This window comes from Cherax quadricarinatus, chromosome 56 (genome assembly GCF_038502225.1).
Source record: "Cherax quadricarinatus isolate ZL_2023a chromosome 56, ASM3850222v1, whole genome shotgun sequence".
Taxonomy (NCBI): Eukaryota; Metazoa; Arthropoda; class Malacostraca; order Decapoda; family Parastacidae; genus Cherax; species Cherax quadricarinatus.
Window position 1 is genome coordinate 15,844,962 of NC_091347.1, and position 15,387 is coordinate 15,860,348.

General features: G+C 40.8%; 1 protein-coding gene across 1 annotated transcript in view; it reads right to left on the reverse strand.

Annotated features, from left to right (window-relative positions):
- Positions 1-4,598: 4,598 nt before the first annotated feature.
- Positions 4,599-15,387, reverse strand: part of LOC128700677 (homeobox protein DLL-1-like) — a 67,908-nt gene continuing 57,119 nt past the window's right edge. Inside the window, exon 3 of the mRNA XM_070097080.1 lies at positions 4,599-6,696. Coding sequence (XP_069953181.1) covers positions 6,184-6,696 — 513 coding nt within the window. The 3' untranslated portion in view covers positions 4,599-6,183. The remainder of the gene's footprint in view (positions 6,697-15,387) is intronic.

Genomic DNA, 15,387 nt, shown 5'->3' on the forward strand with positions numbered 1-15,387 from the left:
TAATCACCACAGGTTCTTATCATTCTCTGATATCTGTAGCTTGCACTCTGCGTCCGGGCTGTCCTCATTTTTTTTTTTTTTTCAAATTCGCATGACCTTGCATTTGCTTGAATTGAACTCGAGATAATTATCTGACCACTCTTGTGGTTTCTTGAGGTATTCCTGGAATTTATCACCAACTCTCTAGTTCTTATTCTTCTCATTGGCTTATCCGCAAACAGTGAAAGGTAGGACTCAAACCCCTTTGGTAAGTTGATTATACATATATATTAGAAACATTAGTGGACCTAATAGTCATCCATGAGGAACCAATTCGTTGCTCCTCCATTCTAATGTCTCATCCCTTACTGTTGGTAAGTAAGACACACGTGCAACTGTTACTCTCTGCCTTCTTTCAGTCAGGTACTCCCTGACCCCACTCGGACACTGCCTCTTACTCTAATTTCTTGACTAATGTCCCTTTTTTTGCAGCCTAAGAATATGCAATCCATTCGTCCATGGATTTCTTGCTTAATTTCTTCGACCATGTCATAGAATTCCAGTAAATTTGCGAAAAGATTTTTCCATCCCTAAATCTGTGTTGACTGTAAAGTCATCTCTCCAAGTAGTACTCCAGTAACCTTTCCCTTAATGTATTCTCCGGAACGAATGATAAAATGCATTTAAAATATACTGGCCTGTAATTCAATGCCTCTTGTCTGTTCACCCACCTTTTTTTTTTTTTTTTTTTTTTTACATATGTGAATACATTTGCCCTTTTCCAATTTTCTGGCAGCTGTCCTATTTGGAAACATTGATCAAATACCTTGTCCATTGGCTCGCAAAGTTTTGTGTGTGTACTCACCTAATTGTATTCGCCTAATTGTGGTTGCAGGGGTAGAGACTCAGCTCCTGGCCCCGCCTCTTCACTGATCGCTACTAGGTCCTCTCACTCTCTGCTTCCTGAGCTTTGTCATACCTCTTCTTAAAACTATGTATGGTTCCTGCCTCCACCACTTCACTTGCTAGGCTATTCCACTTCCTGACGACTCTATGACTGAAGAAATACTTCCTAACGTCCCTGTGACTCGTCTGAGTCTTCAGCTTCCAGTTGTGACCCCTTGTTCCTGTGTCCCCTCTCTGGAACATCCTATCTCTGTCCACCTTGTCTATTCCCCGCAGTATCTTGTATGTCGTTATCATGTCTCCCCTGACCCTTCTGTCCTCCAGTGTCGTCAGTCCGATTTCCCTCAACCTTTCCTCGTACGACATTCCCCTGAGCTCTGGGACTAGCCTTGTTGCAAACCTTTGTACTTTCTCTAACTTCTTGACGTGCTTGACCAGGTATGGGTTCCAGACTGGTGCTGCATACTCCAGTATGGGCCTAACATACACAGTGTACAGTGTCTTGAACGATTCCTTATTAAGTTATCGGAACGCTATTCTCAGGTTTACCAGGCGCCCGTATGCTGCAGCAGTTATTTGGTTGATGTGTGCCTCCGGTGACGTGCTCGGTGTTATGGTCACCCCAAGGTCTTTCTTCCTGAGTGAGGTCTGTAGTCTTTGTCCACCTAGCCTATACTCTGTCTGCGGTCTTCTTTGCCCCTCCCCAATCTTCATGACTTTGCATTTGGCAGGGTTGAATTCGAGAAGCCAGTTTCTGGACCACATGTCCAGCCTGTCCAGGTCTCTTTGCAGTCCTGCCTCATCCGATTTAATTCTTCTCATCAGCTTCACATCATCTGCGAATAGGAACACTTCAGAGTCTATTCCTTCCATCATGTCGTTCGCATATATCAAAAATAGCACTGGTCCTAGAACTGACCCCTGTGGGACCCCGCTCGTCACAGGCGCCCACTGTGTGTGTGTGTGTGTGTGTGTGTGTGTGTGTGTGTGTGTGTGTGTGTGTAGGTACTCACCTATTTATGGTTGCAGGGGTCGAGTCACATCTGGGGTCTGCCTCTTCACTAGTCGCTACTAAGTCCACTTTCTTCCTGCTCCAAGAACCTTACCATACCTCTCCTTAGAACTATGTATGGATCCTCCCTCCACTATTTCACTCTCCAGATTGTTCCATTTCCTGACAACTCTAAGGCTGGTTAAATACTTCCTAACATCTCCATGTGTGTGTGTGTGTGTGTGTGTGTGTGTGTGTGTTCACAGCCTAATCAACCTATAATCAACCCACAACTTTTGTATTTTTGATTGCTTTTTTGCAAACGCTTGTGATTTTGAGTGCAATTAAATATTTTATTTGCTGTGTTTGCTTCTCGTTTTTTCTCCTTAATATCCAAAACTTATCTGCTTAGAAGGATCCATAAGAGGTGCCGTACAAATTGTCAAATTTTCTCAGGAAAGAAAATTTCTCTCCAGAGGGAAATGAACATGAATGTTCATTTGGACTGTTTTTACTAAAAAGTTTCGTTCCTGCAACCTAGCACTCGTTTGGCAATAGAACTGTGGATGAATGAAACAGAATTGCATATCGTTAATGGAGTATTTTGAGTAGCTTTCGAAGTAGATTGTACAGGTACATGAATGGGCGAGTTGAACTTGCCTAGCACTGCCAGTAGTTCCACCGCAGTGCTCCTCCTTTCTTATATTCTTAAATACATTAGGATTATGAGAGACTATAGGAAATATAGGGGCCAGATAGAACGTAGTAATAGTAGCGTTAGGTGCAGGACACGATAAACTGAGAAGGGTTTATCTATGGTTGTATCATCTCGGGGAAGCATGTTCTAACATCAGGCTGAGGGATTGATTAAATCTCCTTCACATCTTCCACCATTCTTCTCTTCATTGAACTGATGAAGCCACTGGCTGGCGAAACGTTTCCACAATAAAAAATACCCAAATGTTGCACAAGTGTCTCATTCATCAGGCTAAGGTTGTGGGAATGTTATAAGCGCCAGTTTTTTTGAACGATGGTATTAGAGGTGGCAGTGAGTGGCGCTTCCAAACAGTGGTGTCTCCTCGAATCCGCTTCCCTGTACAACAATTGAGCATTTTTCTAACGCATAAGATTTCTCAGTGTTTCTCTGTGTACGACACTCATCTTAAAAGCGGCATCCCTACTACAGGCGTATTTGAGTTCATATTTTTTTGTGGACAAGACACAAATGCGCCAGCAGCAAGAATGATACTCGTATTGCAAATGTTGTACACAGAAACACTACAATAAAACTAATAGAATTCGTGGCTGCATAGGAATAAGTATAAATAATAGAAATCCTAAGGTTATACTTCAACTTTATGTATATCATCGGTAAGGCCTCATTTAGAGCATGCTGTTCAGTTCTGATCTCCACATTACAGAATGGATATAAAATGCCCTGAAAAATATATAAAACGAATTTGTGCACTCTCTGGTATGGCAGTAGAGGTGTAAATGAGTAGTACAAACTCCCATGTAGCATCATTAAAGCGAGCACCTTAAGTAATTTTCAAAACAGTTCAGTTGTGAGTTTGACGTTCCTATTATGGGCCAGCAAGACTATTGCAGTGCTGCTCCATTCTTTTGTTCTGATGACTGTGATTTTATATATATATATAATCATTATATATATATATATATATATATATATATATATATATATATATATATATATATATATATATATATATATATATATATATATATTATGTTGTGTATCTTTATATGTGTATGCTTCTAAACTGTGTATTATGAGCACTCTGCAAAAACAGTGATAATGTGCGAGTGTGGTGAAAGTGTTGAATGATGATGAAAGTATTTTCTTTTTGGGGATTTTCTTTCTTTTTTGGGTCACCCTGCCTCGGTGGGAGACGGCCGACTTGTTGAAAAAAAAATGTATGATTGATTATATATATATATATATATATATATATATATATATATATATATATATATATATATATATATATATATATATATATATATATATATATAAATCATAGGTAGTAGGTTGGTAGACAGCAACCTCCCAGGGAGGTACTACCGTCCTGCCAAGTGAGTGTAAAACGAAAACCTGTAATTGTTTTACATGATGGTAGGATTGCTGGTGTCCTTTTTTCTGTCTCGTGAACATGCAAGATTTCAGGTATGTCTTGCTACTTCTACTTACACTTAGGTCACATGTACAAGCACATATATACACACCCCTCTGGGTTTTCTTCTATTTTCTTTCTAGTTCTTATTCTTGTTTATTTCCTCTTTATCTCCATGGGGAAGTGGAACAGAATTCTTCCTCCGTAAGCCATGCGTGTTGTAAGAAGCGACTAAAATGCCGGGAGCAAGGGGCTAGTAACCTCTTCTCCTGTATATATTACTAAATGTAAAAGGAGAAACTTTCGTTTTTCCTTTTGGGCCACCCTGCCTCGGTAGGATACGGCCGGCGTGTTGAAAGAAAGAATATGTATATATATATATATATATATATATATATATATATATATATATATATATATATATATATATATATATATATATATATATATATATATATATATATATAATGTGTGTGTGTGTGTGTGTGTGTGTATGCTTCCTCCAGTGTCTGATCTACTCGTAACACACTTTATATTAAGAGAATGTTATTTTGGATTCATTTGGGGTAATGCAAGAAAGAAAAATACAATTAGTTATACAGAATATATTTACACAGACATATCTTACAATATATACAGAGATTAAAACATCCTTTGCTGTTAGATAGACAAAAAAATAAATAGAAAGTAAAAATATATATAAATGGACCATGTTCTCTGAAGGAGAACAAGTGAGCATTCTGTCTTGTAATGGGAACACGATAATCCATTGGATAATCATTAAAATTTACGATTTTTAAAACCTGAATTTTTAATAAATGTGCAAAATACTGAAAATTTAATAAATATTCGTCCGACTGGAGATGGGTTGAGAAGGGAAGCAGTGGAGGGAAAGAAATGATAGAGACGGAGAGCAAATCGTAGGATAAAGCGGAACCAAGAAAAACAACCAGGGCAAAGAAGAATCCAAGGTAAAACTCGAAAGCAGAAGGTCGTGAAAAAAAAAATTGAATTACGAGAAAATGAGAGACGAAAAAAAGACACATTCTCCCCTCCCCCTCGCCTCCTTTTTTCTCATTATTTTAAATTTACTTAAGAGAACGAAAGTTAAAATAATGTCTCCAGTGTCACAGGTGCACCATGATACAGATGACTTTAAACTGGTTTGAACAGTCCGCCTTAAAGAACAATACTAACCGCTCTAAGAACCACAGGATTACACGAGCACTGATAACTGGTCCAGCGTTTATTGCACACAGACAATAATACAACATGCATTTATTATGTGGGCCAAGAGTAATAAATTCATACATATTCATACACGCTAACCATACATCATAATACAGGAGGCAATTCATATTCTATGTCTGAACACCAAGGGAACGTGGAGGCTTTGCTGCATCACCTGGATCAGGTGAGTGTCACTTGAGGTCAGGTGTTCACCTGGAGTCTGGTGTTTATCTGGAGCCAACTGTCTTTACAAAGTGTCGCCTGTTTTCACCAGGTGCCAGCTATATTCACCAGGCGCCAGCTATATTCACCAGGTACCAGCTATACTCTCCTAGGGCCAGCTGCATCGCCTGGAGTCGTCACCTATATTAAATGGGATCATTTTCACCGCTTGAAACTATCTTAAATTCGCAGAGTTTACGGACAATCATGTGGGTCTGCTGCATCACCTGGCATTCACTGATCACGAGGAATCAACCTAATCATCGCGTGAGGTCATCTGGAGCGCAGGGTACATCAGGAAGGTGCGTTGCAGAGACCTGCGCTGATACAGTGTCACTTCACATTGTGGTGCAAACGTATGCATTGACACGTCACCTTGGATTGGAATGCTAGGAATGACCAGTGAACTCGAAGAGTTGGGGTTGAGGTCGCTGACGTGAGAGTTACTGGGGAGGGGAGCACAGCGTGAGGGGCCTACACAATAGGCCTCTACATGTGGGGGTCGCCGACGATTATAAGTGTGCAAGGAAAGGCGCCGCTCCCTCTGGGAACAACAGACAGATCTGCTAGCTTTTCATAGTGAGAAGTCGCCACTGTTGTTACGAATCTGTCCTTTGCTTCAATGCTGGATGCTCACGGGATAGCCTTGAGAAGCCAAGGGAAGGGTAATGTGACCTCTTAGAAGGTCGTGGAGGTGGCGCTGGTGGGAGCTCTGCATGGAGCTTAGGTCATTATCTGATGGTTCATCTGGTGGGCGGCCATGTCTCCGTAGTGGTTCCAGTAGGACATATAGTGGGCAGGGTCCCACTGGTGGTGCGGGGGCATCATGGCTTGATCTCGGCGCTGCTCGCATGCGGCCATAGCCGGGTTCATGGCCATCATTTCCTTGGCGAGGTGAGCCGGTGGGGACACCATCATGTCTCGCGGAGCCGTCATCATTGGGGATGTCATCTCACCGTGGCTGGATACCGTGGGAGGCTGCGACTGTGGGCGGTCGTCGGGTGGGGGAGAAAGTGGGCCGCCGTCAGGGCCTACTGACGGAGGTGGCTGGTCGTGGCCGTGGTCCGTGGTAGCAGGGGAACTGGGAGACTCTGGACCATTAGAAACCATCTGTGACAAGTTAGCTCCGAGGTCTGCAGCAATCTCTGCCGCGTCTACTCCTGGCAGCTGGCCGTTCTGGGCCGCCTTGTACAACTTCTTGTACTTGGACCTGCGGTTCTGGAACCAGATCTTAACCTGCAACCAAAGACGAAGGTACGTTAGTTAAAGACAATAAGCACGCTCATGTATGCACTTACAAACTTCAGTTCTCAAGTTTCTAACTCTCAGCTCAAGCATTATTTATATCTTGATAATTTCACAATAATACGAAATTATATGATAAAAAAAACAATGTTAATATAAAACCAGTATCATTAAGCCATATCGCTTGTCTGAAGAGGTCATGTCTAGCATAAACTAGTCAATACCATGACTGGAACAACGCACAAATAACCCGCTTCCGTGTGACAGGTTAATGGTCCAAGCTGGACCGAAACGTTTTCATAAGTTTCGGTCTTCAATGTGCAGGGCATTTGTGTATAAACCAGTAATCCTACTGCAGTGCGCCTCTATTCTTACATTCATAATTTTATATGGCTGAAGAGGTGGTATCACATGACTTAATAGTACTGGCTCCTAATCTTTGTTAATAGTGCTTCTATGAATTTCATTCCTTTAACTTCTGTCTCAAAAAGGATTCAATCATATCCTGCAAAATATCGTGTAAAATTATCAAGTATGAAGTATATTCAATATTGAGCAGAAATTTAATTTGTTTTCAGTTAATTCATATTACTTATATATATATATATATATATATATATATATATATATATATAATTTTTTTTTTCAACAAGTCGGCCGTCTCCCACCGAGGCAGGGTGACCCAAAAAAGAAAGAAAATCCCCAAAAAGAAAATACTTTCATCATCATTCGACACTTTCACCTCACTCACACATTGTCACTGCTTTTGCAGAGGTGCTCAGAATACAACAGTTTAGAAGCATACACATATAAAGATACACAACATATCCCTCCAAACTGCCAATATCCCAAACCCCTCCTTTAAAGTGCAGGCATTGTACTTCCCATTTCCAGGACTCAAGTCCGACTATATGAAAATAACCGGTTTCCCTGAATCCCTTCACTAAATATTACCCTGCTCACACTCCAACAGATCGTCAGGTCCCAAGTATCATTCGTCTCCATTCACTCCTATCTAACACGCTCATGCACGCTTGCTGGAAGTCCAAGCCCCTTGCCCACAAAACCTCCTTTACCCACTCTTTCCAACCCTATATATATATATATATATATATATATATATATATATATATATATATATATATATATATATATATATATATATAATGTCGTGCCGAATATGTAAAACTGGTCAGTTAGCGAGAACTCATTTAAAATTAAGACCTTTCTAAAATTTTCTATTATACGTTTAAAGATATATATTTTTCATTAATGTTAATGTAAAAAAAATTAATTTTGCTCCAAAAGAATCTTAGAAAACTTACCTAACCTTATTATAACAAGAACAATTTATTTTAGCCTAACCCAACTAAATATAATTTAGATTTGTTTACAATAATTTAATACCAAACAAACACAGTGAAATATAATTTTTTCGTTAGGTTCAGAATGATTTTGGCGAAATTATTGCATACACAAATTATGGCAAGATGAGCGTTGCTATTTAAGCCAAGATCGCAAGTTCTGCCTATTCGGCACGACATTATATATATATATATATATATATATATATATATATATATATATATATATATATATATATATATATATATATATATATATGTCGTGCCGAATAGGCAGAACTTGCGATCTTGGCTTAAATAGCAACGTTCATCTTGCCATATAGGACAAGTGAAAATTTGTGTATGCAATAATTTCGCCAAAATCATTCTGAGCCCAACGAAAAAAATATATTTCACTGTGTTTGTTTAGTATTAAATTACTGTAAACAAATCTAAAATATATTTAGTTGGGTTAGGCTAAAATAAATTGCTCTTTTTATAATAAGGTTAGGTAAGTTTTCTAAGATTCTTTTGGAGCAAAATTAAAAATTTTTACATTAACATTAATGAAAAAAATATATCTTTAAACCTATAAGAGAAAATTTTAGAAATGACTTAATTTTAAATGAGTTCTTGCTAATTGACCAGTTTTACATATTCGGCACGACATATATATATATATATATATATATATATATATATATATATATATATATATATATATATATATATATATATATATATATTGCCGAATAGGTAAAACTGGTCAATTAACAAAAACTCATTTAAAATTAAGTTCTTTCTAAATTTTTCTCTTATTCGTTTAAATATATACATTTTTCATTTATGTTAATGTAAAAATTAATAATTTTGTAACAAAAGAACCTTTGAAAACTTACCTTATTATAAGAAGTGCAGTTTAATTTAGCCTAATCCAACTAAATATATTTTATATAAGTTTACAATAATTTAATAATAAACAAAATGAAATATATTTTTTCGTTAGGTTCAGAATTATTTTTGCATCGACACCATGCCTAACCCTTCTAGGGTAGGGTAGGTGCCTGAGCCCGAGCCTTTAGCTCATAAGACTGCCATTCCCATTTGCCCCCTTGGGGCGGGGATGGCAGACCAGAGAGGCCTAGCTTGTGGCTAGGCCTGGGGACAGTTGGTCCCAAAGATGAGGAGGTACTTGTGCCTCCTCCCATGGGAGACTTAGGTCTCAGACACTCCCTAAAGAGGGAGCCAAGGCCGGGCCACCACTTGGAAAAGGCCCGGGCCGGGAGAATACCGGCTAATCTTTAACTAACTAATTATTTTTGCGAAATTATTTTCTAGAATATTTTAGTCATGTCGGAAAATGTTTATTATACTTCATAAATTAATAAAACGCATACTGAGTTGTATATTGCAATGTATTTGTATACATACACATAGAACATGAACTACTTCAGCACATACGTACTCATGTACATGAAAGCGAAGGAAACACAGTAAGATATGCGTGGGTCATCCAGGTACCATTAACACCAGTATATATATATTTCCTCCACTCAAGTAATCCCCATTGTGGATTTAGAGCTTCTGGGGCGTTGGGAATTTAAGCCAGACCCCAACACGCCCCGGGTCGAGAGATTAGCGGCTAGGGACGCCCCTGGGGACATCTGCTGGACACCCAGAGAACTAGGGTTGGACGAAGAGGAGGAGGGGGGGAGAGAGGGTGGGAGAAGGGTGAGAGAGGAAGAGTCGAAGGATGGGAGGGAGGGAGGAAAGAGTGGGAGAGCAGACCTACACGATGCTAAGGTAAGGAAGATGAGTGAGAATACCTGGAGGCTCCACAAAGTCAGGTAGAAATAATGAGACCATGACAGGTTCCCACGTTATACAGCGTTGTGGGGCCCTTTGTCAACGCTTCCAGTGGCGTTGGTCCTATGGTGCTAACTGCTCTGTTTATCCCGCGAACGCTGACCGCCTACACCCTCTGGGAACCATCGTAAACCTCGTAATTCGGTAGTTAGCGGGGCTGTCATCGCGTGCTTGACAGACCTAAATTATATTTCAACCAAAGAACTGAATTCTTGCTGGTTTTATAACACTGACCGCGCACTCTACACAGAGTACTTCACGGTGAAAATATTGACGTAGAACAGTAGTTAAAACATTAAATACCAGAAAGAGTAAAAAGTCACAATACCCTAGCTGGAACAATACACAAATAACCTGCACTAGGGAAACTGAAGTGTATGCTGACGTTTTGGTCCAACTTGGACCGAAACGTGACTTGGTAATAATCCATGTCGGACCGAAACGTCGTCATAGGGTTCAGTCTCCTAAGTGCGGGTTATCTGTGTAAAGAATACCAGAACCAGTGTTTTATACAGAGTATTGGGTTTAAGCCAAGCATACTTTAATCAATAAATCAGAAATAACAGCAAACTCTCGGTTATATATGCTGACAAACGACCACCACTGGTGTAGAATCTGTATAAATATACCCACAATCAAGTTAGGGGACTAGACAGGAGCGCAATGTTTGAATGTTTATTTAGGTAAAATGTTGCCATGTGCCGCTTTACCTGTATACTTTTGGTTTATCTTGTCAGTCAAAATTTTCCATCGCATCTGTCTTTGACCGCGTCAGTTTAGACGTGACAAGTGTAAACAAAGATTAGTGAATGTATACCTCGCATTTCTTCATTATTTATTGTTATTGTCATTATTGTTATATTCATGGGAGACCGTAAGTTCTCATGGGACATACAGTGCGTGGGGAAAAGCATGGATGGTGACGTAACCAAATTTGATCAAAGAGAGTAGCCCCATTTCCTTGAACCAAGAGCCCCTTAACACTATCAAGGCACACCCTTGCAGGGTTTTTTTTAATTGTACTCGACACAAACATTGGCAATGGACTCTGCGTACAACTGCTCAGTTAACTGTGTTTGCGTACAACTGCTCAGTTAACTGTGTTTAACACTCCACTCTCATTGGTTCCCGGTTTATCTGTCAGGGTAGAGACGAACGATGCAGTATTTACTTAAATCGCTCGGGTATGGTAGATTAAAAACAATAGTTATTATCACAGATACTGTTTGACGCTCACAAAGTAATGATTAATCCATAAAAAAATTTAAGTAAAATTTTTACACACACACACACAGGCCAGGAGCTATGTATCGACCCCTGCAACCACAAATAGGTGAGTACACACACACACACACACACACACACACACACACACACACACACAGCATTCCGACATCTTAATGAGGAATCGTTCAGGACCCTGTACACCGTGTACGTTAGGCCCATATTGGAGTATGCGGCACCAGTTTGGAACCCACACCTAGCCAAGCATGTAAAGAAACTAGAGAAAGTGCAAAGGTTTGCAACAAGACTAGTCCCAGAGCTAAGAGGTATGTCCTACGAGGAGAGGTTAAGGGAGATCAACCTGACGACACTGGAGGACAGGAGAGATAGGGGGGACATGATAACGACATACAAAATACTGAGAGGAATTGACAAGGTGGACAAAGACAGGATGTTCCAGAGATTGGACACAGTAACAAGGACACAGTTGGAAGTTGAAGACACAGATGAATCACAGGGATGTTGGGAAGTATTTCTTCAGCCACAGAGTAGTCAGTAAGTGGAATAGTTTGGGAAGCGATGTAGTGGAGGCAAGATCCATACATAGCTTTAAGCAGAGGTATGATAAAGCTCACGGCTCAGGGAGTGTGACCTAGTAGCGATCAGTGAAGAGGCGGGGCCAGGAGCTCGGACTCGACCCCCGCAACCTCAACTAGGTGAGTACACACACACACACACGTACACACACACACATACACATACACACACACGTACACACACACGTACACACACACACACACACACACGGGGCCAGGAGCTAGGACTCGACCCCTGCAACCACAAATAGGTGAGTACACACACACACACACACATACACACATACACACATACACACACATACACACACACACACACATACACACACACACACACACACACACACACACACACACATACATACACACACACACACACATGCACACACATACATACACACACACACACACACACACACACACACACACACACACACACACACACACACACACCACACACACACACACACACACACACACACACATATATATATATATATATATATATATATATATATATATATATATATATATATATATATATATATATATAATACTGCGCGGAATAGACAAGATGGACAAAGACAGGATGTTCCAGAGATGGGACACAGAAACAAGGGGTCACAATTGGAAGTTGAAGACTCAGATGAGTCAAGGGGATATTAAGAAGCATTTCTTCAGTCATAGAGTTGTCAGGCATAGTGGAATAGCCTAGAAAGTGACGTAGTGGAGGCGGGAAGCATACATAGTTTTAAGACGAGGTTTGATAAAGCTCAGGGAGCAGGGAGAGAGAGGACCCAGTAGCAATCAGTGAAGAGGCGGGGCCAGGAGCTATGACTCAACCCCTGCAACCACAAATAGGTGAACATACACACACGCACGTCATTATCTCTCTCGGCTAAATCAGACACGAAATACATGTCCCCTCCAGCTTCTTGAGTTCACAGCCACACGTGCACGCAAACACACCTACAAGCCTCGCATCCCTCCATACATTCCTTGTTCCCTCCACGAACAACTCGCCCATCACATTAACTCTCCACTATATTATATACACCCTGTAACAGGTACATAAATACCAGAAGGGATGTGGGGTCCCAGGTTCTCAAAAACAAGCACTTTGCTGCGACTTGTTGTTAAGGTGCGTCCAGGTGGTAAGTCAAGATGGAACAAGTCGATACCTGGGGAGGGTGACTGGTTGCCCGATACCTCCAGTGATGCCATTCCGATACAAGGGTAGATTGTTCCTTGTCGGGTGTTTCTTTGGCTTGAGGGAAAGGTTGGGGTGCGGGGGTGAAGGGGAAGAATCAGACGTGTGGCGGCGGGCAGGAAAAGATCAAGGAGGATGTATTGACATTGAGATAAGGCTTGTAACATTATTAGATACTCTGCACTGCACGGATATTTTTCCCAACACTTGTGTACATTTAGAGGTCCTGATTTTTTTTTCGCACATAAAATATTTGCACAAGTTTTGACACCCATCGGGTCTGCAGCTTTCATACACATTCACATTTTGACCAATATTTATCTTCCAGCAGGACTGCAGTTTTTAACCCATTTGTATTGCATTTGTTCTAGATGTTAATCAGAACAGTCGGCTAAGTACTGAGAGGAGATGAGGAAAGAGAGAGGGAAAGAAATGGGATGAGGGTAGGGGAAGGGAATGCGACCTATTTGTAAATACAAGAACAAATCTCTAGTCGCTCAGACTAATGAATCCAGCACGTGTAAGCTAGCGGGTGTTTGCTTGCAGTGTCTGGCCTCCATTGGGCCCCCCACATACGTTCCTAGATACCATATCTTCTCGGCCCTGCCATAGACCCGGCACCATTAAACGGGCCATTATATGACAGACCTGTAATTTTCCTTGGCGAATAAACTAAAAGCAGAAGCAAATCTATGTTCGTGTGTAACGTGTTCGATTTTTAATTTAGAACGAGAAATGATGAAAAGTTTATAGTAGCTGCAAAACATACCCAGCACACAGTGAGGTGTGAATGTATAGAGGGAAGGGAAGGTGGTGGCGTGAGTGAGGTGAAGATGGGTTGAAGATAAGGAAGAAGCATGGGTGAGTCTGGTACCAAAGGCGAGGAAAAAGGTGACTGAGGGGCACAGGTAGTGAGGATTTGTTGTGGAAGAGAGAGGACCATAGTGAAAGAATGGGAGGCGAGAAGTTTAGGGAAAGACGAGTAGGGAGGGGGGGGGGGTAAAGAAAATGGAGAGTGTGGAGATGCAAGGAGAGAAGGGTTTAAAAAGTGTAAGGATGGAAGAATGTGACCAGTATAAACCTTGGTAATAGATACCGACAAATTGGTTTAGAAAGGCACGTGAGCAACACTAGGACATATTAGTTTTTTGTCATGGGACTTTGATCATCTCTAAAATATAGAGGTTAAGAAGACAGTATATAAGAACATAAGAAGAACATAAGAACGAAGGAACACTGCAGAAGGCCTACTGGCCCATGCGAGGCAGGTCCGAGTCTCCTGCCGGCTTAAGCCAATGCACCCAACCTAGTCAGGTCAGGTCACATTGACTTAAGGGAGGAACACGGCAACCGACCTGGTAGCACAAGCTATCAGGTCTAACTCACACCCACCCACATCTACTCATGTATTTATCCAACCTATTTTTAAAGCTACACAACGTTCTGGCCTCTATAACGGTACTTGGGAGTTTGTTCCACTCATCCACAACTCTATTACCAAACCAGTACTTTCCTATATCCTTCCTGAATCTGAATTTTTCCAACTTAAAACCATTGCTGCGAGTCCTGTCTAGGCTAGATATTTTCAGCACACTATTTACATCCCCTTTATTTATTCCTGTCTTCCATTTATACACCTCAATCATATCCCCCCTAATTCTACGTCTTTCTAGAGAGTGCAGTTTCAGGGCCCTTAGTCTATCCTCATAGGGAAGGTTTCTGATACATGGGATCAACTTTGTCATCCTCCTTTGTACATTTTCCAGAGAATTTATATCCATTCTGTAATACGGTGACCAAAACTGTGCAGCATAATGTAAATGAGGCCTAACCAAGGATGTATAGAGTTGAGGAACAACCTGAGGACTCCTATTATTTATGCTTCTTGATATGAAGCCAAGGATTCTATTAGCTTTATTGCGAACACTTATGCACTGTTGTCTTGGTTTCAGATTACTGCTAACCAGAACTCCTAAATCTTTTTCGCTATCCGTAATATTAAGATCTACATTATTTAGTTTATATGTGGCATGGTTATTGTCCTGTCCAACATTTAGAACTTTGCATTTGTCTATATTAAACTGCATCTGCCACTTCTCCGACCACTGCATCAGTCTATTCAAATCTTCCTGGAGTGCTCGAATGTCCTCGTCAGAATGAATTCGACGGCCTATTTTGGTGTCATCGGCAAACTTGCCGATGTCGCTCTTTATGCCCTCATCTATGTCGTTTATGTAGATTGTGAACAGCAGGGGGCCCAACACTGACCCCTGTGGAACACCGCTCGTGACACTTCCCCACTCTGATTTCTCCCCATTTATGCAAACTCTCTGCTGCCTATTTGTCAACCATGCCTCTATCCAGGAAAAAATTTCTCCTCCTATTCCATGTGCTTTAATTTTCCTCAATAGTCTCTGATGTGGGACCCTGTCAAAAGCCTTAC